Genomic DNA, 27,976 nt, shown 5'->3' with positions numbered 1-27,976 from the left:
CTCCAGTTTTGAGTAAAAACTACTTTAAAATGATACTGTTTAAAATTTACCTGTCCCTTTGCTATCAGGTAAGCAACAATTGAAGTATGTCCAAACTGGGCAGCCAAATGAATACAGCTACATCCTTCTCCATCTATTAGCGACGGATCTGCCCCATATTTCATCAGCTGTACAACCATGGATAAGTGACCCTGTCTAAATGCAACAGAACACAGAAAACAAACAAGTGAATACCTATATACAGGTAATATACAGGTAAGCTACGCAATTTTAAAATATTTTAAAGCAACAAACATGACATTTAATATATACTTTGACAAAAGCGGTCATCATGATCTGATTCCACAGCCAAGTTTATAAACTCATTCACAAGAGCAAATTCTATGCAGCCAACACACAGATCATACACAATTGGCTTATGTGTGTTGTGAAGTAAAAGGCCAGTCAGCAACAACAATTATTAGCTCAGATATTTAGCCTACTGTAACTTCTTCCCATCCACATATGAAACCTGTTGTTTTAAAAGATGTCAAACTGCTTTTTTATATATGCATATATATATGTATATATTTTTTGTAGTATATGTTGTTTTCCTACTATTAAAATAACAGAAATAACAATTGGAGAAAAAGGAAAATGGAAGCCCTACTTTTTCTCCACACTTTTGAACCTCAGGTATTTGGCAGAATGAATATATAGACATATCCTTCCAGCAAATAAGGTGTACAACTATCAGCATACTTACCAACATGAGCTAAAAAACAACTCATGTGTCACAGGCAGCTTTGCACAATGCTTCAAAGAATAGATTATAGTTATGAACACCAGGAATTGTAATCAAACATTTGTGCTGTTAACACATAGAAAGTAAAACGTGATCTGTACCAGCAAGAAATACGCAAGCTAAGATTTTTAAAGGGGGTCTAATAAGAAAGTTCTCATCTTTAGTAAAGAAATTATTTGATACAAGCTCATTTTCTAAGTTTTCCTCTGCAGTCTGCTGTCAAAAATATTAATATGTTACTTTCCTGTCTATTTGCTACCAGTTGTCTGAAGAAGCAGCCATTACTGAAGGCTGACTTCAATTCTTCCAGTCATCATCCCCAGACCTCCTTCTACACCATAAGTCTGATTTAAAGCGCTGATTTTAAGTGATCTTAAAATATCTACACACATACTAGAAAGCTGCAAGGACAATGTCATGCAAAATCAACCCAAGCCCCATGTGGACATATACTGCTCTTCAAAATACTGATAAAACAAAGATCTTCCAAGTAAGAATAAAGCAAGGTGACTACACACTCTATTTTCTCCTGTCACAGAAATCTTCCTCTGCATCAGGAAGAGATAAGACAAGAATCAAACCATATGCTAAAAGCTCTTGTAGCTCAAACACATCACATTCACAGCATTCTGTCATCAGCGATTGCGTTCATCCCTGTGCAAGTATTCCCATAAAATACAGCAACTGTATAAATCAGTCAGTAGCAGGTACCAAGTTAAGAAAAACACAAAGGAAAATCCAAAGACTTTTCCTCACCTTGTTGCCCAGTGAAGTGGGGTAGAATTTAAATCTCCTCCAAGCTGATCAACGATTGCACCTTTTGATATATAATATCTATACAACAACAAAACAGTACATGTTAATGCTCATCTTGTTTCAAAAGAAAGGACACACAGAGGGCAAGTTGTTTGACATTATGGAAAACACCATCTCTTCATATAAACTTCCTTTTCAGAGATCAATTTTTTGCCTTTCTGATATGCGTGAGGAGAACAGGTACACCTCTTTCTGTGTATTAAGCAGGCTGCTATTTTCTAGCTTGGTTCTAAAGCAAAACATAGTAATTGCTACATATATTAATAAAAACCATGCCACCATATAACTACCTTAAAAAAAAACCTGAACAGTTTCTTCTAAATTTGCTGGGGGACTCACTAGGATAAAAATAATTCTGAATTAATAGTAAAGGAAATGCTGCTAGAAGACTAAGCACACTTAGAGAAACTGGGCAAAGATGACAAAGCTATATGTAATTCATCTTACAGCATGCATCATCATCATCGCTGGAACACCCCTGCTAATGTCACAGTTCCAAGAGTTTCTGCTTAAGTTACATTTTAAACCAAGCCTTAAGATTTTATACATTTCTCTGTTGAAGTGCAATATTAAATGAAGGACAGAAACATTTGAGCTCTTTAAATGATGGCCTAAAAATTATTTCTTCTTCCAGCACATTTTAAGGACAGACAAGCTACCCCTAAGAACATGGTAAGTAATCCATTATTTAACTGTAGCAACTCATATTCATTGTCATTTGTAACCTTTCTGCAAACTGCTTCCCTTGCTGTTTGTTTGTTTTATTTGGCACACAAATCCAGCAGTATTTTCCTTTGTCAAAGAAAATGCACATATTACAAAAACTCATGCTTTTAAAAGTTTTCCAGTAAGGCTGAGAACACCAGTTCTTCATTCAGTACCATTAAGTGCCAATGGCAAAGAGTTACAACTAATAGATTTTTGAAAAGTGCTACCTAGCTACAGATTCCTAAGCGCTTGCACATTTCAAGTACTTGTGCCTGTGGACTTTTTGCTTGCTCTATGCAATACCTTCAAGGTCTGTGTGAATTCTACTCTTCTACCCACACAAACTGTCCTTCAAAATCCTCAGCATAGAGCTGCTCGCACCTCAATTTCCTGTATGCGTTTCAAGGTAGATGGCAAGAAGGAAAACAACAAACAATCTGAAAACTATTACTCAAAGCAACTACCTTCTTCTGCTCAAGTGCTTATCAATTGAGATTGAAGCTTTAAAGTGAGTCCAGAGCTTACCTACAGAAACAGCAACTGAAGAATGCATTAGATAACAATACCCATGCTAAAAAGCAGAGTCCTTTACACAACAGGTCTAAAGCTATCAGATATTAAGTCGAACAAACTGGATATCTAACCCTGATCAGTGCAGTATAGCCCACTTCACTGCTTTCTGACACCAAAGGAACAAAACTGCAGTGTAAGAGAAACAGTCGATCACAGCCTGAACCTCTGATTAACCATCTGAGGCAAGCAATGCGTCAGCTGCAGGAGCACAGGTGAAGGTAATTGAGCTGTGCTCCCGGAAGGGGTGGAGCTTGACTCAACCTCTCCCAGATCCCATTTAAGGGCTGACCACCACTAAGGTAGCATCTCTTTCTTGATGTCAGTAAGCACCTATCTTGAAGGCCTCAGAGTTAGTGAGTTCTTTTTCCTTAGTTACCCTCTGGCTACTTATTTCCAACTATGTTTGTACTATTCCAACTGTACATTATACTTGCGTTATTTCAACTGTACACTGTAGTATCTCCCTTCTGAAGCTTTTGGATGCTTCAAAGGGAACAAGGAGGAGTTTTTTGAAAGACCTGGTCCTTTGTAAGAGAATAGACAAAGCTTATAAAAGCTAATGGGGTTTCATTTCATTGTTGTGAAGCAAGATTCAGACATGAAAATATAAACTTCAGAAAGACAGCAAGAAGCAGATTTAGTCCATTTGGGGAAGAACCTTCCAAGGCAACCCTGTCTAGAAAAGAAGACAACACAGAAATTCACAGGCAAAGCCTGGATCCATCTTACTGATGTGACAGCCACTCATAGGGAGGTGAACATTAAACAGATTGTCTTCATTCAAACAGTAGTCCCTGCAGAAATGCAGAATATGTTCAGATCTTACTGAGCAGCAGCACTGCTTGTTGGCTAGTACATTTTATTTAGAATGACAAACTCCCAGTTTGACAACTGGGAAAAGACAAGGCGCCTACCTCCTGCCAGATGGTGCACTGAAATAACTTATGTTTATTTAAGGGTGTTCCAGACTAAGTTGAGTTTTATCACTCTACTGCAGTATACATAGATGGTGAGTTTTTTTGCAAAACTAATCCAAGAACTCAATCTTGCCTAGATAAATCTCTCTCAATTCTGTGCTTGGTGAGAATGTTACTGAAAGGAGAAACTAAACGACTCGACTCTGTTGAGTCATGGCAGGTGTGGTACACAAGTCTTATTTAAGCAAACTACTTACAATTCAAGGCAGGCAGACCTTATAATAGGTTGGCTTAGAAAGAAAGTACTTCCAGTGATTTCCACATTAGAATCACTAAGTTTTGGCCAAGCATTTGAAAACTGCCCATGCTTGGATTCAGTTGTTGTGAAACTGAAGTGCATGCAATTGCTGTTGGTAGAAAGAGGAAAAGCAGAAGACAAATCCTTGTCTGGAGAATATAAAAAGTAGCATCTGGTGAAATGTAGTCACTTCATAACTGCAGAGGTATAAGGCTATTTTTGCCTTTTCATAAAATTGAGTCAAAAACAAACCAAAAGAATCAGTGCGGTGATTTATACAGAAGTACATTATAGATGTCTGATGCTTATGGAACACTTTTCCCTGATCCTGTAGAAATAAAGAAGGGTTCTGTAGTTTTCATTATGAAGCATCCATGGACTTCACTCCTATCATTATGAAGCATCCATGGACTTCACTCCTATCTAGGCTGAATCCCAAGTTTTGCAACAGAAGAATGTCAAAAAACAAAGGGAGTCTAATTCTAAGTTTGCACTCTCCACATACAAACTGCTAAACTTCTTCATTCAGATAACCTAAAACAGCCAACAGCTGGTAAGACAGGCACTGAGATCTGCTATTGCAAGAGCAGATCACTTACACCTAAATTTTGCCTATGTGATTCCAAGCCCACTATACAACATATTTAATGGAACTAGCCACTGCATCTAATGGTCTTAAATAAAGAAACAAACATTTTAAAGAATGTAATTTATATAAATCTTTATATATAGTACATACTTCACCAGATCTATCCTGTTGTTGATTGCAGCCCAGTGGAGAAGTGTCACATTCTCTTTGTCTGGTTGTCGAACATCATAACCTGCTTCCACCAACTCTCTACATCGTTCATATATTCCATACCTTGAAGAAGAAAATATTATTACTAAAGCTGTTATCTTGGGGAAAAAAAAATTAGAGAAACACCATAAAGATTATGATACACTATCTTCAACAAAACAGAAATGAAGCAGAAACATTCAGTTTCTAATTAAACACAGATCTGTTACAACAGTAACTTCCCACTTCTAGAACTTACATGAACCAACTCAAGACTTTACAGAAGACCTGTATCCACAAGTATCTATAGAGTGGAACAAGGTGAAATACACAGCAGTAAGATATCTAAGGTAAAACAAACTCCTCCCAGGGCCTCTGCAATATTTGCATCTTGCATGCCTGCTCTCCTTCCTTTCTATCTCTTGAAGGCCTCAATAATTGGACTGATTAAATTATCTTCCATAAATAAATAAATAAATAAAAATCAGTGTAGCAGATAACAAGATCATCAGATCAGTTACAGACATAAGCACATTTCAGACATTTCCTATTTTTCCTTATTAGACTTAGATGCTCTTTTTCTGTTATTTAAGATTAAATGTTTGTCCCATTCTTAGTGGCCATAAAAGCAATGTAGAAAGGCTTGTAAAGACTACGCTTCAATGTCTGTACAACCCACAGGGATTTCCCAAGTCTGAAGGATACTGATACAGGCAAGATCTGGTATAGAGACCAAACCTTCCTCTCCATGCAATATCTGACTTCTGCTAGAGCAGTTTAACATCCTTTAAAAGCTGGAATTTAAATATGTTTTCTATATGCTGCTTCTACATTTTCCTTTTTAGAGATTACACAGACAACTGAAGGCCTCTTTGCCCCACTTGGGTCAGACAGTTTAACCGAGGTTGTACACTGAAGGATAGTGTGGTTTATGAAGACTCAAAAACATGCAACCAATTTGACAATACACACACTCAGACATGTGTAACTGCCAAGAAATCAGAAAGGTTCTAAGTCTGACCAATCTCTGAAGTTCAAGTCTAAAATGCGACCTGACAAGTGATTGCTCAAATGAATTAACAAGATACACTTCCTGGATGTTCCTGAAGTCAAAAGCTCCACTGAAATAGGTTTAGAGTAACTACAGGCAAATCAGTCAAAAATGAGGAGTAGTGAAAAAACACAGCAAGAGGGGTGATGGCAGGGTTTCTGAAAGCAAGACAGCAAATTCTTGTCTTATCTGGCAGTACATAGAATTGAATAGGGCAGTTGGAAGGGACCACTTCCACTCAGTGGGAACCTCCCCAGCCTGCAAAGACTTGCAGTAAATTGTTGAGAGGGTTCCAGCTATAACAAATGCTAACTCCTTCAATGCTATGGGGTGAATCCCATCTGGTCTAATGAACATTCAACTGATGGTCACTTGCAATTGAAAAGTTATTTCTCTCCCAGTCATGGTCCTCCAGCACAGAGGGCCAGGCAGTCCAAGATCTATCATCATCATTAAGCACTGAAGTAAAAAAAACGCATTAAATGCCTCTTCCTTTTACTCATTCTTACTACCATCAAGTATCAGTCCAATGTTTTCCTCAGACCTTGCCTTTTTTCACTGTCTGACATTACACTGACCTGTAACAAGTTGAACTCTGGCTTTTCTTTTTCTCCTAGGAGGTGTAAGCTGCAGCACTGTACTGTCCCTGTGAAGCAAGACCTTGATTCCACAGATACATTTTCTTTTGCTTCTCTAGTTCCCGGAGCAGGAGGAGGTCCCCATTCTACCCTACTTTCTTAGTTTGTGGCACAGTGGGATTGCAAACTACTGGGCTTTTAAAAGACATTCTTAAAAAGCAACTCACTGACAGATCTGCAAACCCACTGGGCATGATTCCTGAAACACACTGACAACTGACTCCCCAACTAGTTTACAGTTTGCTTTCTTGAAATCCAGGGTAGTAACTCTGCTGACCTTTTTTTTCCTCATTACATCAAAATCTTTGAACTCAACTACTTCATGATCACTGTGGCCAACACAGCCAACTACCATCATATCTCTTCAATAGTCTTCAATGTGCTTTAGGAATTTCCCAGACTTCTTGCCTCACACCGACATTTTACAATGTTTGGAGGTTATAACTGATCATAAAAGATTTAATGTGAGGTAAAATTTAATAACTCTTTAATTTATTGTCGCAAGAAGCCATAGGGTTGTAAACAGACAAAAATCACCAGGCAGAAAAGATCATGAATTTGCAGTAATTCATTCCGTTTCCTGGAAAAAGCATGCTCTCCACAAGAAAATAGTGAATTTGATGAAGTCTTGGTTTCTTGAGCTCTGTCCTAGAAACACAGCACCCTTCTCTTACATATTATCTAGAGTCTTCTTTCATCAGTTTGCTGCAGTTGTCTTGGCACTGTCTTCTCCAAAAGTTCATGACACACTGTTAGATTACAAAATGTACATTATACTCACCATACTCATAATGTAGATATAAACAAGTATCATAGAATAAACTGAGCTGGAAAGGAACTCAAGGATCATAAGGTTCCAACCCCCCTTCCACAGGTGAAGTTGCCAGACACTACATCAATGACTAGATCAGGTTGCCTGGGCCCCCACCCAAGGTGGCCTTATACACCCTCAGAGTTGGGGCATCCTCAGTCTCTCTGAGCAACTTGTTCTGGCAATTCAATGAAAAAAGTCTCACAAGAGGTTCGTACATTAATATAACAAATTCCACACTTGGCTGAATACTCGAGGGTGATATTTACAAATACCAATGGAGTATAATCATAAGGTATACTATTAAGCTTGTCTTGTTCTTGAGAAAAAATGGACCAGTTCTTCCAAGGCAAAAATACCACTGCTTAAGCTCATTTCATTATCGCAGTTTAATGTCAGCAGAAACTAATGTAGTGCTTTATTTTTTCACCATAACGTATCTAAATTTAATTAAAAACCAATTTGAAAAGTAGTATTGGAGAATCCCTTTCCATTTTAAATGCAGAATCCACTTTTCTCAACAAGCACAGCGAGCCTTAGAAACAGACACTGCCAGCTTTGCCCTAAGTTTAACACAAAACACTCAATATTAGGAAAGAACCTCTTTCTTTTCGGTGACAGTACAAGGCCAATCCAAGAGTTTACTTCCTCATCTTGCCATCATCGCAAATGTAATCCAAGCTATTTCAACTAGAAATGCAATTAGTATCAAAATGATCATTTTTTCCCCTCAATCTTTTCAAGTCTCATTCTATGAATGATGGTGGCTATTCACATATTCTTATCTTGTTTGCGTGTTAAACAGAAAGGCAGCTTTGTTTTCAACAGCAAAGCTGCTCTTTAGCAAACTCCAGAGCTGCTTAATGAACCATAAACAATGATTTTGGAGACGAGAAACTCAGTTGTAGCATGCATTCCAAAGTCTCAGAATGGTTTGGTAGTTGTGGATATATTGATAATGTGGTTTACAGAAAAGGAAACTCACAGCCTTCCATCTGAACTTTGATTATAATGCTGGAAATGGTATGTGTATATAAAATCCATGGGCTAAAACAATAAGCAGGTAAAGAGCACACATGCCTCTGTCAAAGTTTGCCTGTCCTTTCCTCTGAGTGGTTGAAAATAACATTAGTACCTGTAACGTTGGCCAGCCCTCACCAATTTCCACTGTTCTGCAGGTTCTTTTTTTCTTTCTTATTAGGTATACTATGAATGTTCTCAAACATATCCAACTTCTTTTCTTCCTGAGCAAACTTCAGCACAGATTCTGCAAGCATTGCACTACACTGTTTCACAATACACACAAATCTCATTTTGAATGATCTCAGTGCTAAAACTAATAGAAAGTTAATCTTGCAATGGAAAGATCATACTTGGGGCACAAGGAATCAATCTTGCAGAACTGAAGTAAGTAGCTCCTAATGTCATTAATGTTTAACACTAATGTTCAGAATATTACTTAACAACTACTTCCAATATAGGTGGATTAAATTGTCTCTGAGGTGGTTCTAGTCATTGCCCACCTTATACTTCTCCATCTGGGAACAATAACGACCTTTCCGTAGTTTCATGGCTTGAGCAATTTTAAACAGTCAGCAATCAACTTTAAGTCACTACATTAACATGGTACCTCTCCTAAGTCATATTCAAAGCTAACTCCAGCCTTGAATGATGCAGGTGCTTAATGTAAGTGATAGAAATAGACAAGATAATAGTAATTTAAACTCTAACTAGATGTCTTTGGAAATGTTATAACATTGCCAGTGAAAAATGCCCCTTCTTATTGACGTGTAAAAGCCAACTACTATCATTTTTTTATCTGCTGGTGATGCTGTGCTTGATGCATCCCAGGTTATGGCTAGACTTCCTGGCTGCCTGGGCACACTGATAACTCATGTTTAACTTGGGGAAAGTGGCTCACCAGCACTTCGTCCCCCAGCTCACATATACAGACATCTCACCAATCTCATCATACCAATACTGTGAAGGAGCATAACAATTATCAGGCCAGTCAGTTATATGTTAGAAGAGACCAGAAAAGAACTAAAATCCACAAGCGTAGATCAACCTAAATTCGATGGATTTAGGTTTTCAAGCATACAACAAGCACAGAAAAATGGAAGAACGTAATTTACAAAATCATCACTCCTTCTATCATAGTCCCACACGTTCAAGAAGCGCCTGGTTTCATGTCATACCAATGGTTTCATTTCGAGGAATCCCCTGCTAAGAGGATTATAGGTTGCAGTATTACTATTTAAATCTTTAGAGTTACAATCATAGGTTCAGTCAACGTCTATATCAGGAAGTTAAAAATTCCCGTCCGTTCAGAAAGTGAAGGAAAGCACATATCTCCTAAACCTAAATGTGGCTTAAGTCAGGAAATGAGTTGCAAAGGTACTTTCAATTAAAGATAATCCTTAGGAAATATGTGAAAAAATCTGTACATAAATATGTATATGAGTCATATAACTTGTTAATATATGTAATCATGTAGGCATTCAAAATAATGTAAGATTTTTTTTTGTAAAACTATCATGTTTTCAGCTTTCTGAAGAAGGAAGATGAAAGTGACATTGGTAGTTTCTGAACTGAAAATAATGGAAAGTTGGAAGGCAGCTCAATAACAATTCTTCAGAAAGTCTTGCAAATTAGAATGTATTACAGGACTTTACAGAACACAAATCTGCATAAGTAATCTGCATTAAGAAAGCAATTGTTAATTAGATTTTCTCTCCGTTTATTCCTACAATCCTTTCTTAACGATAACTCTTGTTATTGCAGCGTTGAAACCACAGAATTAGAAACAGAATTCATGAGTACATAACATATTCTAACTTATAAATGATGCCAAGAAATCAAGGAAACCCTCATGTCTGCTTATCAACATGTTGCCCACCTACCTTTTAATCAGTTAGAGAAAATAAACTCCAGCACAAACAGGAAAGAAATGCTTTATTTTCCAACAGTTCTCCCAGCAACCACCTGTATTTACAGTTAACCACAGTGCTTCACACAATGCTCATAGATCTGTCCTAAACAATACAATTAATTTATAAGGTCTTGCATTAGTGTATACACAAATACAGTCAGCCTTGAACTTTCTTCACGTTAAAATTTCATTATTCAAATAATACAGAAACAAATTAAAAGCACAAAAATAAACCTACTGTGTGGCTTTGACAATGTCCCAAGTGCTATAATCGTCAATGTGGCTTTTTCGTCCAAGAGATTCACTATATCCATGGTTGTAATGGCTCTGAGGCTTTATTTCCTAAAAAAAAAAGAAATCTGTTGTTAGGACACCAAAATCAGCACTGCTAAAAGGACATTTAAAAAATGAAATGAGTAGTACCCTACATATGCTATAAATCTACCCGAATCTGAGGGCGGTAGCTGACTGCTCAAATGTCTTCATTTTGTAATGACGCCTTATGGAAGATGCCATTTGTAGGCAGCAGAGTTCTGGCAAATCCTTTCCTTGGGTAATTTTAAGAATTAAGAATGGTTAGTAACAGTGTGTAGAATCTACTGATACTTTACTGATTCTACAGCTTAAGTCCCTGCTTGAGAGGTCATCTACCTATGTTAAATCAACAGCTCCCTTTTTGATGCAAAACTGAAAGAATGGAATTTAATACTTTGTCAGGGCTCCTCAGCATAGAAATAGACTGCATCAGCATGAAGTTCTTAGTCAGATAACGCTCCCTGTTTGCTTAATTATTTTGATGAATGGAAACACTTCAACCCTTAACATTTCCCTTGGTGGAATTTCCATTAAAATACCGCACTGACACATCACTCAGGTAGCAACATATCATTTTTCTTTAAAAGCTGAGTGCATGTAGAAATTCGGATAACAAAGCTCAGCAAGTTGAAATAGAATGGATTTTATATAGTTCACGTTTCTTTCCCGTATCTTACAAGTAACACACACAAATTGATAGTCCTGGGTAACAACTACTCAATTCAGCATAACTGCATAATATAGATTTCTATATATAAATAAAGCTATCCTGAGCCAAGATAATCATGCTACAACACACCTAACCTTAACAGAAAGATTTGCAGTCTCAAATCTCCACAAACTTCTTGAAAACAAACATTCCCCAGCTCACTCAAGTGACTGAAGATGCATTAGCTTTGGGGCCATGCTGCTATTGAGATGAGCAGGGCTCCCACTTCATATACTCTCCCACTTCATATACTCTCCCACCCCTGCACTTACTTCCGGAAGATGAAGTGTTAGCATCTTCTTGCCGCACTAATGACTGCATCAGGAGCATCATTTTAAGAACAAATGACCTCTAGACACAATGACCAAAACAGATTTATTCTTATTCATAGGCTTTTGTTAAAAGGAATGATTTTCTTCAGCTTCCCTTTGTACTCAGATGACCAGAGTACATCTGTGCATGACTGCAATGTCTACCGTGGTTCTCAATCTTCTCATAGTTTCTATAAGCCTGAAAACTAACTAGATTAACCACTTAAGCATTGCCAGCCCCAGCAGGAAGGCTGCTCTGCTGCCATCTCTCCAAGATCAAACCAAAAACTGTAACAGGGCATCTGCTACCATCCAAATTGCAGGTCACAACCTACTCTCTTAGTGCCCAAAAACACTGCTTCATTTTGCATTTTAAAGCAGCAATAGCTCAGCCAAACTCACTCCACCGTAGCTACCAGATAAGTCAGCGTGCTCTCTGGAGTAAAGCTGCAAAAGGCACCAAACAGATGATATTACAATGAAAACAAAGGAAAACATAATACCATACTAAATTCATTATTTCGTGCCGTGCAATTTTCTCTTTTCCCTCATATTAGAAAAAACAGGATTCGTACCATCCCCCTTCTCCTGTTACACTATAAAATCACCACCACTATTTTTCAAGCCATAATGAACAGACTTTGAAAATCTAAAGGAAAAATTTAACAGGCACAGGCCAGAGCAAAGGAAATCTGCTGTCCTGGAATACAGAATCACGCAGAACTGTGGGGGTTGGAAGGGACCTCTAGAGATCATCGAGTCCAACCCCCCTGCCAAAGCAGGCTCCCTACACCACGTCACACAGGTCGGCGTCCAGTTGGGTCTTGAATATCTCCAGAGAAGGAGACTCCACCACCTCCCTGGGCAGCCTGTTCCAATGTATTTCATAGAATCACAGAATGACAGGGGCTGGAAGGGACCTCCAGAGAGCATGGAGTCCAGCCCTCCTGCAAAGCAGGCCCCCTACAGCAGGCAGACATTTCTTAGCCTTCCACAGATACTGAAAAGGGGGGGCGGGGAAAATAAACCTGCCATCTTGTTATCCAGCAGGTATTAAAAGCAAACTGAGAAACTTGTGTTCAGGCATTTGTGAATTTACTACTGTGAAATACTGTTTCTCTTCAGCTGCATTTTACTGAGCACTTTTAGTACACAAATCAGGCTTCCGATCCCCTGAGCCCACACCAAGCAAGTCAAGAGAGAGGCTCACTTAAAAGTGATGCTTATTATGTTGGCCCCAAGTGACCATGAAACCACAGCCTTGTGATACTAATGCTTTCACAAAAAGGTTTACAAGCATAGAGCAAAAGCCTGAATATTAATTATTAACAATGTCATTTCAAAAATAAAGTGAGAAATTATATCTATTAGCCCCTACTCTCACCTACTACATTTACTAGGCACTTAAAATTTATCTTCTGATATCCCCTTTTGTACTGTTCTCAACAGGTGAGCCCAAAACTGATGAACGCTGTCTTAGTCTACTCAACACAGCTTCCCTTGGGCTTCCACCTTTTCCTTTGGCACTCACTACCAGATTCAGTCATTTCAGTGTTCAGTTTGGTTTCTGTACACCTCTGCTTACTCATTAGAATCACAGAAAAGGACCCTGCACTGAAAAGGACCACAACAAACAGAGTTTCAACCCCCTGCTATGTGCAGGATCACCATCCACCAGACCAGGCTGCCCGGAGCCACATCCAGCCTGGCCTTGAATGCCTCCAGGGATGGGGCATACACAGCCTCCTTGGGCAACCTGTTCCAGTGCACCATCAGATCAAACACTGACTTCTCAGGAAACTATAAGCTGTTGTGTTTAACCACCTCAAGATTCCCCGGCTTGTTATATTCCAACCTCTGGCCAACAGAATTCAGCTGCGCTACCTCTGCTTTCATAAGGGCAATATATAAATGGATCAGAGAGGCCGCACCAGCAGCTACAATAGAAGAAATCATAAGTCCTGATATTCAGACAGCATCTATTTTTGGAGGTCAAAAGAAGATTAAAACACGCAAAAATACAGATTATTTCCTTTGACTTGTTGGAAGAGAAAGCTCCGATTAGAAATCCTACCCTGATATAGTTACCCACCGTTTTTAAAGGAACAGGAAAAAGCATTAAGGAAGTGAAAAACAATGACCTGTTTACATGATGCATATCACAGAACCTTTTGTCTTGTCACTTTCACTGTCATTTCCTTCCATAAACAACAACAGTTAAAATTCTTGCAATCACTACAGCTGTTTGTTTGTTTTGCAATGGGGTTTTTAATTACTGATTTCTAAACATATGACGAACCAATAAGTAACAATGTTATTTCAGGAAATATTAATTGTATGATGATGATCCACTTAAAAACCACTATCAGCTATCAAACAGATGAAAATATGACGAAAATCTTATATTTATTTTGATATCTACTGTCAATAGGTTTCCCATCTCCCTGCCTGAATGCCAGGAAAGCTAAATGTGAGGTATTAGTGATAAGGCCTGACTTTACTGCCTCCAGATAAACAGGCTTCAAATGCTACATCTCTACTGCACACTTTTTTAAGGAGCCAATTCCAGGGGTGACTGGAGCCCAAGGAGCAGCACAGCACTTCTACAAGAGAAAGGTCAGCGCTCCATCCAACCTCTCTGCTGCTCTTGGCCATGCAGTCCCTGAGCCCAGCTCAGCCAGCTTGGGTCCATCATTTCTTCACTAGGAGAGTGGTTAGGCCCTGGAACAGGCTGCCCAGGGAGGTTGTGGATGCCCCGTCCTTGGAGGTGTTCAAGACCAGGTTGGACAGGGCCCTGGGCAACCTGATCTAGTAAAGGTGTATGTTTGGTGGCCCTGCCAGGCAGGGGGTTTGGAACTACATGATCCTTGAGGTCCCTTCCAACCCGGGTCATTCTGTGATTCTGTGATTTCACCACCACAATCAGCCAGTGCCATTAAGAGAGGAAAACAGACTCAATCCTGCCGTTCCTTGTTTGATTCTTCCCCTAGGGCCGCACGCTGAATCCATTTCTGCTGTAGATACACAAGCTGCACAGCCACTGGTAGGGGACATACAAGGAAAGATAAGACGCTGAGAGCAGCATGGCAGCTGCCAGTTGTGTACCTGACAGAGCAATCACAGAACTGTACACAGTGCTGACAGGATGAGAACGATGCTGCTTCTAAGAACCAGTTGGTCAGCTGGGAAGGATGCAAGAGAAAGAGATTTCTGTCTGTTTTATAATTGAACTTGGTTCCCTCATTACTTCTAAGGGGCACTTATTCGAGACGAGCTTCCCACTTCAATGACTGTCCTCTGACAGCACCCTAATCACTCGCATGCATCTGCGCTTAGTTTGTCATTACTCATTAGTCACAAATTGTGCAGGCTGCTTGCACAGATGCATAAGCAATGAAGGGGAAGGAAAGAATTAGGCAGAGAAAAAACAGGGTGCGAGAGAAAAGGGAATCTCCTCTGGAAAACAGAAGCAATAAGCTGGGAAACAGAAAACAACAAAACATGAAAAACATGGCTAAAAGGGAGAAAGGAGGAGATGAGGGAGGATGATTCCCAAATAGAAGCAATACCGACATTCCCGCTCACCTCTTTTCATCACCAAGTGCTCCAGCTATGCCAACTTCCCCTCAGTGCTTGAATCTTAACCTCTTCCAATTAAAAAAGCCAAACGTGACATAAGTTTAAAGAGAATCCCAGAAACAGTAATCACAGGGGGAGAAAAGAGGAGAAAGTAGTAATTATGTGTGAAAGAATAAGATGACAAAGGTGGAACTGTTCCAATAGCAATCTCCTCGTTCTCAATTATATTTAGCAGGAGGATACGAATAGGTCAGTGTGCCTGTTTGGACATAAGGAAGGGAGGAAAATACTGCTGCTTATAGCTGCTGCATATGGCTCTGGTAGGCATCAGCAGATGGCTAGGGCTGCTTCTCCTTTAACGTTATGCAATATTGCTGCAAGGAAGAGATATCGTGATTGAAGTCAGCCAGTCAAAATCTGAATGGGAATGAAGTTAATTAACAGACACTTGGAAAGAAAATACTAACAAGGTCTGAAATAAAAACGTAGAAATGGAAGCATTACCAGCAATAAAATGTGGCATGCTGTTTTCTGTGCTTTATATTGAAAACAGGAAAAACCCATAACATTTAGGCAGTTAGATATATATTTTATATATGCACGCATATATATTTTATATATTCACATATATATGTTATTGAAAACTTTATGTCATGTGGCTGCAATTGAAAAAAATCTTTTTTTCAAGGCATACTATGTCAGGGTAGATAATAATGAACCAACTCTCGTAGTAATGTGTTTGCTATCTTTAATACAGACTATTGCTGGTTAACACTAGTGAATTCCTTCTCCCGGAATCACAGAATGACCCGGGTTGGAAGGGACCTCAAGGATCATGTAGTTCCAACCCCCTGCCTGGCAGGGCCACCAAACATACACCTTTACTAGATCAGGTTGCCAGGGCCCCGTCCACCTGGTCTTGAACACCTCCAAGGACGGGGCATCCACAACCTCCCTGGGCAGCCTGTTCCAGGGCCTAACCACTCTCCTAGTGAAGAACTTCCCCCTAACATCCAACCTAAATCTTCCCTCTTTTAACTTAAAACCATTTCCCCATGTCCTGCTATTGTCAGCTCTTTCCAAGAGTTTACTCCCCTCCTGGGAGTAAGTTCCCTTCAGGTATTGAAATTATGTATTCAACTTCTTTGTTCGTCATTTGTTAGAATACATTGCAAAGGCTTCGTAAAAGCAATGCTCCTCCCTCCTGTGAAGACCAATGGATTGATACTGATTGGACGTTGCACATACACACCCATAGCGGTGTCTGAACACACATCCACCAGCCACTCACACACTAACAGAAAAATACTCACAAAATAATCAAAGCAATTCAATTAATAGCAGCACTAAAAAAGACCACGTTGCTGATCTAACATTTTTAATGCAAATCTCTTTTCCAAAGACCGGTGGCACTTACTTTCTTTTCCCTGCCCCTTCATCTAATGCTGCAACGCAGTCACAGGAACAGAGACTCAAGTCACTGTGCCTTAACTTCAGACAGAATCACATCAGCACAGTTTCTTCTTCTCCAGAAGCAGTGCAGGAGATGTACAGCTCACCTCACTGCTGACTGCCATCAAATGGGAGCCTCATCTTGCTTACAAGACCTAGACAGAAGAACAGCCTGCAGGGCTGTGTGGGTTCATCTGCTGCAGAACACAACTACGAGCTGTTTGATTGTTGAGCTGGGGTGATGTGTGCACACACCTTCCATTTAGATAACACGTGCCAGAAAACTCTCATCCAAACCAGTCTGCACTGCCCAAGAGAGAATGTTCAACACCACTTTCATCTGAATCTTAACAGGCCACCTAACACCTTAGAAACAAGCCATCCTTAACTTGGACACACAGTTTACACAGGGATTCTCACTGCCCTTCCAAACAGCATTTAAATGACACAAAATTCACGTGATTTGACAAACAAAAATTTTCCACTCGATGCCAATTCTGTCACCGTTTCCCATTACTTTTCACATGTGACAGCATCTTGTTAAGTCTGTTTCATGGTTCCTTAAATTCGCATGGATCCTTGGCATGCCCACAGAAAGCAATATAACTTAAGGAAATCCCCAGAGAAGCTAATTACAGAATTAACACACAGTGGTAAAACCTCCTGTAGCTAAAACAACATTCGGGTTTAATTTTGAAAGCACATTACAGCTGAAGGCAATGCTTTCCTTAAAAATAAGTGAGATAGCAAAGCCTCATCTCAAACATGATAAAGTTCTGCTGATACAGATTTCCACCCACAACTGCTATCCTGCACAGTGAATAACCCCATACACTCCAATGCAAACCTCTGCTTTTACATAACAAGGAGCCAGAGCTGCTCAGCCAGAGCCTTTAATCCAACCACTGCACAGAGGTCAGAGATGGGGGGATTTAAGGCACAGCTGGCAACAACTCAGTCTTGTTTGCGCAAAGCAAATGTCCATCACCAAATGATCGCTTCCTCCTCATTTACTTACAGGTGCTTCTGAATTGAAGACTATTACCTTTTTGTCCACATCATGTTCACACAGAGGCTAATCAGAACACCTCCTGTTTGCACAGGTAGTGTCACCAGCAAGCATGAAGTCAGACATGTTTACTAGCATTCGGAATGGTTAAAGCAATTAAAAGCTTACAATAATATAATTTAAAATGTACTTAATCGCATTAATATACATGCAAAAGTCTTTAAGTTCTCAAAAACAGTAAATACAGGTGTTGCTGCTGGAAAAAGTATCGTGGTGTTACAGTTGGAAAGAATATCATAGAGAAATGGAAAGAAACAAGCAGAGAAGGAATCTTCCCTCTTATATCCAATACAAACCCCCTCCAGCACAACCTACAACCACCCCCTCAGGTTCTGCCTGTCACCTGGGAGAAGAGTCCAAGCTCCTCCTCATCACAACATCCCTATGGGAAGTTATAGAGTGCAACGAGTCTCCCCTGAGCCTCCCCTTCTCCAGGCTAAACAATCTCAGCTCCCTCAGCCGCTCCTCATAAGACTTGAGCTCCAGACCCCTCACCAGATTCATTGCCCTTCTCTGGACATGTTCCAGGGCCTCAATGTCTTTCTTGTAGAGAGGAGCCCAAAACTGAACACAATACTCGAGCTGCAGCCTCACCAGAGCTGAGTACAGCGGAATGATCACCTCTCTGCACTTGCAGGCCACACTATTTCTTATACAGACCAGGATGGCATTGGCCCTCTTGGCCACCTGGGCACATTGTTGGCTCATGTTCAGCCGAGCATCGACCAACACTCCCATGTCTCTTTCCTCTTCACAGTCATGAAGTATTCAGCATGAAACCGTACCATCACCAGTTAAATTCAGCAACAGAAGCGTGCTGGAGAGAAGGCTGTTCAATATAGAAAAAAGAATCCAGTTTATATCCTAGGAAAGTGAATATATTCTCATAAATGCATGGCAATAAGATGTTGAAAAGAATAAGGTCTTCCTGAATTAACAGTTTCTTTATGCAGCACATCAATCACATGATTACCTTTAAGACCACAGTAACTACAGATGTTCACAGCTCAAAGTCCACTGACATTTTTACTAGTTGTAACTCATTTTCTCTTCCTAGCAAGTTAAGTCCATACAGCTTCCACCTTATTTCACAGAATGACCCAGGTTGGAAGGGACCTCAAGGATCATGTAGTTCCAACCCCCCTGCCTGGCAGGGCCACCAAACATACACCTTTACTAGATCAGGTTGCCCAGGGCCCCGTCCAACCTGGCCTTGAACACTTCCAAGGATGGGGCATCCACAACCTCCCTGGGCAGCCTGTTCCAGGGCCTAACCACTCTCCTAGTGAAGAACTTCCCCCTAACATCCAACCTAAATCTTCCCTCTTTTAACTTAAAACCATTTCCCCGTGTCCTGCTATTGTCAGCCCTTTTGAAGAGTTTATTCCCTTCCTGGGAGTAAGTTCCCTTCAGGTATTGAAAGGCTGCAATGAGGCTGCAATATTTAGCAACTTCTACTAACACATGCCTCCATCTTTCTTGGTTTTCTTTTCAAAGAGTTTTGCTTTGTGTTCTCATCTACAACCGGAACATTGTAACAGAAATGAAATTATATTTTTCCAAGTGATTTAAACATATCAAGGTCTCAAGAGCACGAGAGCTTGCAGACCTCACAGTATACATCAAACACACCCCAGAGACTCAGCATTAGTATTTAGCCATTGTGAGAATAACTTAAAACCAACTAAAAAGTTTGCTTTTTTACCCTCCAAGTTCTAAATTTCATAAATGCACTTAAGTACATATGCAGCTGAATCCTGATACAGTGAAGTTGTGGATGCCCCTCCCTGGAGGCATTCAAGTCCCTGCCTATAGCAAGGGGTTGGAACCAGGTGATCTTAAAAGGTCCCTTCCAACCCAAACCATTCTATGATTCTGATTCTTCATTAAACTCTCCTACCACAAGCTGCCAAGGCACACATATCAAATGTAAGCAATGCCACTTAGCGAGTCTGTAACTAATTCATCTCTGAGAAACGGGGAATAAATAACTCAAGGATTACCAAACTGGCAAGCGAGCATTACAGAGCCAGCCATCTGTCCAGCTGTGAACCCTCTCTTTTCTCCTTAGCACATATCAGAAAACAAACCAAAAATAAAACATTAGTACAACATGCAGTAAGCTCTCATGGAAAACTTCAATTGGCCAATCCTCACTCAGCAAACAGACCCTCAAACCAATGGCCATACAACTTCTCATTCTAACTTTATTATAAGCACAGGCTGGTTCACCTGCCTGAAGCAGGAAGCACAGGAAAGATACTTGCAGTTCAGCAGGTGACCAGATGAGTTGCTTTCACTCACAGTCCTGGCCACCCATTCTCCATCACACCTCCCTCTCCCCACGAGCTCTCCCTACAGCACAGTCAGACCAGACCACAGACCCATACAGCAATCTGTGTCCCAGCTAACCTACTGACCACACACTGCAAAAGGAAGAACGAGGGACTGTGTTTGGATTGCTTTGTACTTTAGATCAGCTTAAACGCAGTACAGCAATACAGGGGCTTTTGAAGCATGCTTTGCTGTCCTCTCTCCCTTGATACTGCTGTTCCCCTTGAGCCATCTTCCCTTGGATGTGACCTGAGCATCCCTCCAAGCTGACCACAGCCTCTTACCACCCTCAGGTTTTGGTACCTACCTCCCAAACAGAGACACTCACAGAAACACTTTGGAAGGCATTTGAGGAGCATAGGAAGGAATCGCTACATCTCAAGACTGTGTGACACAAATTGTAGTCTAATGTTACATCACACAGCAGGCCCCAGGGTTCAGTTCAGTCAGACTCCCTCCCTGATTTGAGAAGTTCCACAGCTTTTTTGAGCACAGAATCACAGAATGACCTGGGTTGGAAGGGACCTCAAGGATCATGTAGTTCCACCCCCCTGCCTGGCAGGGCCACCAAACATACACCTTTACTAGATCAGGTTGCCCAGGGCCCCGTCCAACCTGGTCTTGAACACCACCAAGGACGGGGCATCCACAACCTCCCTGGGCAGCCTGTTCCAGGACCTAACCACTCTCCTAGTGAAGAACTTCCCTCTAACATCCAACCTAAATCTTCCCTCTTTTAACTTAAAACCATTTCCCCGTGTCCTGCTGTTGTCAGCCCTCCCTCCCTGATTTGAGAAGTTCCACAGCTTTTTTTGAGCAGCCTCCTTTCTAACAGACTCGAGTCTCACTCAACTACAGGGATGCTGTAGAAGTTTAATTCTTATCTCAATCTTTGAGAAGGAGCATGGGACATAGCAAACACTGACATCTAAACACGGCAGCACCAATGACAACATTAGCTGGTTTTAAGCAACCAACAAACCTTCCCAAAATTTCCCCCTTATTCCCTCAAATGAAACTTCTGTGAAGTTAGTGGTACCTTTCTCCCTAATTAAGCCCCACTGATTTTCTGAGCAGAAGGGTCCACAGACACAGTGAGATACACGCAGAAGTAAAAATAAATAAATAAATCATAGAATCATAGAATCACCAAGGTTGGAAAAGACCTAAGAGATCATCCAGTCCAACCATTCAACTATTACCAATAGCTCCCACTAAACCATGTCCCTCAACACAACATCCAATAGAAATAAATAAAAAGAAAGGAAATAAAAAGGTACCAGGGTCAACAGAGCACTCAGACAAAAAATAACCAAACAACAAACTCACACGTACCACCAAAATAGAAGTTGTCAGCATTACAACACAACTGGATTGTCGCTAACCCAAACCACTCCTGAAATTGCCCAATACACTTTGATGAGGAAAAGAAGTTTAAATCGCATCTCTCTGCTATTTCTATTAAATACTATCAGACTTCTTAAAAATACAAATGATTAAGGTTACATATATCACCCAAAAGATGTTAATACTGTTTTTCACCTCAGCCTGAAGAAACTTCAGAGGTCTGGAGAAAGGTCAACATGAGCCACTATTCTAAATTATTAGGGGGGAAAAAAAGGAAACATTAGTAATGGTAAATACGGTGGTATTACAGAAAAAAAAGCCAAACACAGCACTTTCAGATCACAAATGACAGTCTGCCTTAATGCTCCAAGTGTATTATGTAGCATGCCCTGATAGCTCAATTAAGAAATCTGAATATTGAAGAAGTTGATGTGGACCATCTTGCATATATATTAAAAGCTCAATCAATGAGCTTTATTGCTCATTTTGCGAGTACTATACAGACTGTCCAGTATTCAGCATGACTACAGACCATAACAGCAATGTAGGGATCTGATAATCATCAGAGTACTAAGTACATACAGACAGACCTGGGTATGGACAGATATCTCTCAGGACCTAATGACCTGAAACAAATTAAACTCATTCTAAAGGCAGATTTAAATGTTTAACAGAACAATTAAATTCAGGGCCAACTTGCCCAGCTATGCAGGAATAACTGTAAAATTGTGTTTATTTTCTTTTTCACAGTAGAAGCAGTATCCTGGTTATAAAAAGAATTATTTCCTTAAAGAAAACCTTGCAATGGCTGTGTTAGAAGGTCAGATTAGATTTTCAGTCCCCTCTGGCTTCATAGCCCATGAGCTGACCATGATGCATTAAATAAGACAAGACTCCACTTTCGATATTAAGCATGGCAACTTGCCTGGCACTTCATAGCTTCATTTTCTTCCTAAAAATAACACAATAAATAATAACTGGTCTGAATAAGATCACAAACGGATGTTTAGCTCCTGGAGAGTCCCTGACTAAATTAAGGAACAATTTCCACGCATTTACAGGACAAGCAAGAACAACGTGCAGCCCAGCACAGCCTCAGTGACAACAACCGAATCCCACAGGTATTTCACAAGATGGAAAAAGCGAGAGCCAAAGTTAACTGCAGTACGTTTGCCCATTTTCTTCAACCCCCCACCTCTCCTGCTCCGACCACGGTGCGCTGTCCAGGGTGCTCTGCACACACCACCCATCTCCTTGAGAAGAGCTCTCACATCCCAAAACAGCTGATGGCCTCTGCACCCCAGCACCACCACAATGAAGGATTCATGGGTATGAAAGCAGTGATACATCACTCAGAGAACCAGAGCCAGCACTGCGCTCTGGCAGCCTGGAAAGCAAATGGGATCCTGGGCCCATCAGGAGAGGGGTGGTCAGCAGGGATAGGGAGGTGATTGTCCCTCTCTACTCTGCTCTTGTGAGGCCAAGTGTCCTCCACTGTGTCCAAGTGTGGAGACCTCAGTACAAAAAAGACATGGAGATTTTGGAAAGGGTCCAGAGGAGGGCCATGAAGATGATCAGGGGGCTGGAGCACCTCCCCTATGAGGACAGTTGGGTTTGTTCAGCCTAGAGAAGAGACGGTTGCGGTTGGAACTACATGATCCTTGAGGTCCATTCCAACCCGGGTCATTCTGTGATTCTGTGAAAGCTCCTTTATAGCCACAGGCTTGAAACACAACAGTTATTCATGCACCAAATTCAAAGACTGCATTTGGTCTCCAGAAAGACATACACACTTGAGCTAAAAGCATGATAAGATGATCCACCATTTCCCGTCTTGCTTTGTCACCCATCCTCACTGTTTACCACTTGTGCCTTTCAGTTTGATCCCATCTGTTTTCACTTTCCAGACACTTGATCTTGTTAAGTATATACTAAATGAAGCGCTGAATCTCACTAAGCGTGCTGCACAGAAGTTACTTCTCACTATTCCTAATAGTGTGAACGGAGTTCTTCCAGCTCTTCCACCGTAACGCAATACTAAAACCATCTTTAAACTTCAACACAGTCTTCAGTGCTTAACAATGACTTCAAAAGAATCAAGAAACACTTGGATGTGGTGTTGAGGAATATGATTTAGCCAGGAAGAATTGGTAATGATTGGACTAGATGATCTTCTAGGTCTTTTCCAACCTTGATAATCCTGTGATTCTGTCATGGGAGTGTTCAAATCTTCAGTGCAGCACTTCATTGTACTATTAGATGCTTAGCCAGAAAACATCCTCTTGTTCCTAATCTGTAAACCATCTTTATAAGAAATGAGGGAACACACTGCACTGCTTGTTTGTATTCACATCCACCTGGCTATAGCACTACCTGATAGAACCCCACACCTATACTCCTCACCTTCAACGTATGATTTAGAAGATGACTGCACAAAGATAGACCTTGCTTTACTAGGATGGGTTTGTGTCATCGTTTTGTCCTCACTGCCAAATATCTGATATCCATCTGTCCTGTTCATCTGCAAGTTGTATTAGTGATGATTTTGTAATTCCTCCCAAATCATTCATAAAAATGCTTTCAGTCTAGTAGATTTGTTCCCATAGGACTTCCAGGAACAGTCCCCTCTATTCAACCACTTCTGAGAAGCTGCAGTTAACCAGCTAACTCCATCCATTTATTACTGCTATAGGATCATGCAATACTCATACAATGCAAAGTGGATGTCAATTGTTGTACTTAGTGAAAAAAATGATGCTGATATACTTCACTGCATTATTAGTTGCATAACTGTGTTAGCAGATGAGTGGGATCTAGCAGGGTCTGTGAAGATAGGACAAGGGGAATGGGTTTTAGGTTGGATGTAAGGAAAAAGTCTTTTACAGAGAGGGTGGTGAAGCACTGAAACAGGTAGAAGCCCCATCCCTGGAGACACTCAAGGCCAGGCTGGATGGGGTTCTGAGCAACCTGATCTACCTGTAGGTATCCCTCTTCACTGCAAGGGAGTTGGACTAGACGGCCTTCAAAGGTCCCTTCCACCTCAAAACAATTCCATGATTCTACACTGCAATACTGATCTGAACTTTGATTATTAAGAGAAATAAATAAATAAGGAGCCTTGAAACAAGAAGTTTCCCTGATAAAAATCAGGCTGCCTATTTCTATTTAAGAAATCTTTATTTCTAAGACCACCTTTAACACATCAATTAAAGACGGTGCCCAAAAACACCTCACAGGATAATGCAAAGCTATTTGCATAATAACACTTTCCTCTTCAAAAAAGCCCCTTAAACTTGGAAAGTGGTACAAATTAACCAAAGCAAACAAAAAAGAAGCAGAACTAAATTTAAAAGCACAAAAAGATATCTGAAAATGAAGCACGACACTGAGATCAACACTAGCATGAAACACGAGAAACAGGGAAAGGTTATGACAGCCCTATAAAAAGCATCGTTTTCTGTGTATGTATGTAAGAAGCGATTATGTGCTCCAACGTCACCACTTACATAAGGGTATGGTGCTATTTTCTTAAAAAGTGGAAGTCAAATTGAGTACAAAGGCCTCTAAACTTCCGAGAGGAAAAAAAAAACCACTAAACACAGATGGTACAACGCTGTTCCTTGAGCAGGTCTGTAACAATGCCGTGATTGTACAGAATCCTCAAGTTTTTAATAAAACACTCCATAAACACGCTTTAAATAGTCACCACCAATGACATTAAAAGCATCCTCCTATGAGAGCTTATCTGCATAAGGGAATTTTAAGGACTAAGGGAACACCCACTGAAATCTATGTAAACACTCCCCTTCAATGCTGTCAGATAGTCAGGCAGTCAGATATACAGTCAGTACAGTCAGATGCTCAGCATTTCCAGACAGATCCATCTATAAAAACCTCAAGACTAGTGGTATTTATTGCACATTAACAAATTGGGGCTGGTGTTGAGTATACAATATGTTAGATTAACTTCTTTCCTCATCTATCGTAAACATATTCCTTCAGCGTATAAACTTAAATATCACATTTTACCAGATCACCTCACACAGGATTTCCCATCAGTTTACATTAAGACACTTCTTCACTATGCAGCCCTTAAAGTTAACTTACTAAACACTAATTTTCAGTCTTAAAAACAAGGAGGTTTTCTAACAGGCTGAACACGCTTGTTAATCCATTTCATCGCTTTCATCCTCCCCTCTAAGCTTTCAACAAGTTCAGAACATCCTCTTCCAAATAAAGACAACAGTCTGGATGGCTACTGTCAGCTTCTATCACTCCTGAAACACATGAGATGAGGCTGTTTCTCCTGCTGCTCTACAGAAACACGTAGCACCACTCTTTGCACATCACCTAAAGTCAATTTTAAGAAACACCCAAGCCATGGCTGGGGTGCAAGAATCAACCTTCAAATAGACTGCTGTATTTCCAAGTCTTAACTATGCAAATGTTTGGAGAGGCAGAGAAGAAAGGGTGGGATATACAACCATATACAGATGCCTATGGAGTCATCGAGAAAACTAGAAGTGTCTTTAACTTGTTTATAGAAATACAGAGTGCCATCTGTTTAGCAGAAACTGGAGCAGAGCATACGCACTTGTCTTTTTGTAGGCTGAAAAAGCAGTCCATACTTGTAGGCTGAAAAAGCAAACCAGGTGAGAAGCCCACATATAAAGGTTGCTTAAAATACCCCGAAACAATCGCAGCAGCCCTCAAGAAAGCGCAGGTGCTGCTGACAAACGTGGGGGGCACAAAGGAGAAGAAAAACACAACACCAAACGACCTCTGCACGTTACCTGTCAGCACTCCTCCCACCGGTGAACACTCCAGACACAGTATGCGGCTGGCTCCTAAATCAACCCCAGCACCGGCGGCTGGATGGGAGCGGGAGGAGCCAGAGGCAACGGAGCCAGAGGAACCGTCCGTTCCCTGTGGGGCGGCGCTGCCGGGTAGAGGCGGCTCGGTCTCAGCGGGCCGGGGGCGGCCGGGCCTCGCCCCCACTGTGGGCCCGGTTCCGCGCAGAGCCCGCGGGGCACCCCGCGCTCCTCCACACACACACGGCGGCATCCGCAGCATCCGCGCCCTCCTCCGCCCGACCCGCCCCATCCCGCCCCGCCGCGCACACCCAGGCCGGGAGCGGGGGGCGGCGGCGCACATCCATCCCGCACCCCGCTCAACCCGCCTCGCCTCCTCTATCCGCAGCGTCGAGCGCCGCGCCCGCCTCGCCCCGAGCCCTCGCCCCAACGCCTCGCCCTGTCGGGCCCGGCCTCACCTCAGGGTGCAGGATGGGGACGCAACCCGCTTCTTTCTCGTACTCGTCCAGCGGCGCCGCCATCTTGGTGCGAGCCGCCCGCCCGCTGCATGCCGGGTACTGCGGCGGCTGAGGGGAGGAGCAGGGCATGCCCTGTGGTGCTTCTTTCCTCTCACCAATCTGTGGACCAAACTCAGCGGGCTCAAAGCCTGCTTGGATGCAAAATACTCCTGTCCCTCAGGCTACCTGCCCCAAAGCCTGTCCCGTAGCAGCCAGCACACACTGCCAGCACGCTGCCCTTCATGCCTGAGGGAGCTTCCTCTTGGCATCTGGAGACACCGGTGCTAGTGCTTCTAAAGGGAATGTTTAGTGTAATTTAGGTTTGGAGAGAAATTTCAACTTAATTAAGTTCATTCTAATTTGCAAAATAAGGACTCCTCTGTGGTTTGTGTTCATTTGTATCCAAACAAAGTAGTGCTCGTTCGGTTCTCTTTGGAGGTTATGTTCATGTTGCCAGGTAGCTAAGAGAGCATGGGAGGAAATCAAAGGTGATTTCTAAGGTTATTGAAAACTCCTTGCCTTTCTAAGGAAGTCTCCAAAGGATTCTCTCCAATCAATGGTACTGGGATGAACTGATCACTGGAACAGGCTGCCCAGGGAGGTGGTGGAGTCTCCTTCTCTGGAGATATTCAAGACCCACCTGGACACCTACCTGTGTGATGTGGTGTAGGGAACCTGCTTTGGCAGGGGGGTTGGACTCGATGATCTCTAGAGGTCCCTTCCAACCCCTACAATTCTGTGTGATTCTGTGATGGTTACTTACATCCTGTCACATACATTATCCAGATGGACAAACTGCTGCACATTTGGAGACCAAATTCACTCTTGTGAGGCAGTAGGTTTTATTTGTATTCTCTGTTCTTACTACCTATGCAATATGCATACAGCTACTGTTGGCAATCCAAAAGCTCTTTATGATCTGCCTTCATACGTTATGTTTTATAAAAAACATTTTTCCCAATTACAGAGCATTATTGCTGGTTTGATTGCTGCTTTATGTTGTCATATCTATAATGCTCTCATTTGCCTTCCTGAGAAAGGGACTTTATATCATACATTTTGTTATATCATAATACATTAAGCTCGTAAGCCTAAAACCCCACAATGATATGTTCTTCATTACTCTCCCATCTCATAAAAAACGTAACAGAGAATCACTAATAAAATTTGACTACAGCGTTATTAAAATGTTAAACCATAAATATCTTTTTGCTGTTTAAATAAATGTAAATTCACAATTGTCAAG

General features: G+C 41.2%; 1 protein-coding gene across 1 annotated transcript in view; it reads right to left on the bottom strand.

Moving 5' to 3' along the window:
* ZDHHC17 (zinc finger DHHC-type palmitoyltransferase 17) overlaps positions 1-26,823 on the bottom strand; it is a 64,220-nt gene extending 37,397 nt beyond the window's left edge. Inside the window, exons 1-5 of the mRNA XM_015856976.2 lie at positions 26,692-26,823; positions 10,545-10,648; positions 4,836-4,958; positions 1,541-1,618; positions 51-195 (exon numbers count right to left, since the gene is read on the bottom strand). Of these exons, the coding sequence (XP_015712462.2) occupies positions 51-195; positions 1,541-1,618; positions 4,836-4,958; positions 10,545-10,648; positions 26,692-26,820 (579 nt within the window). The 5' untranslated portion in view covers positions 26,821-26,823. The remainder of the gene's footprint in view (positions 1-50; positions 196-1,540; positions 1,619-4,835; positions 4,959-10,544; positions 10,649-26,691) is intronic.
* Positions 26,824-27,976: the final 1,153 nt, after the last annotated feature.

This window comes from Coturnix japonica, chromosome 1 (genome assembly GCF_001577835.2).
Source record: "Coturnix japonica isolate 7356 chromosome 1, Coturnix japonica 2.1, whole genome shotgun sequence".
In the NCBI taxonomy this organism is placed as follows: Eukaryota; Metazoa; Chordata; class Aves; order Galliformes; family Phasianidae; genus Coturnix; species Coturnix japonica.
This window is presented reverse-complemented; position numbering and strand designations above follow the sequence as displayed.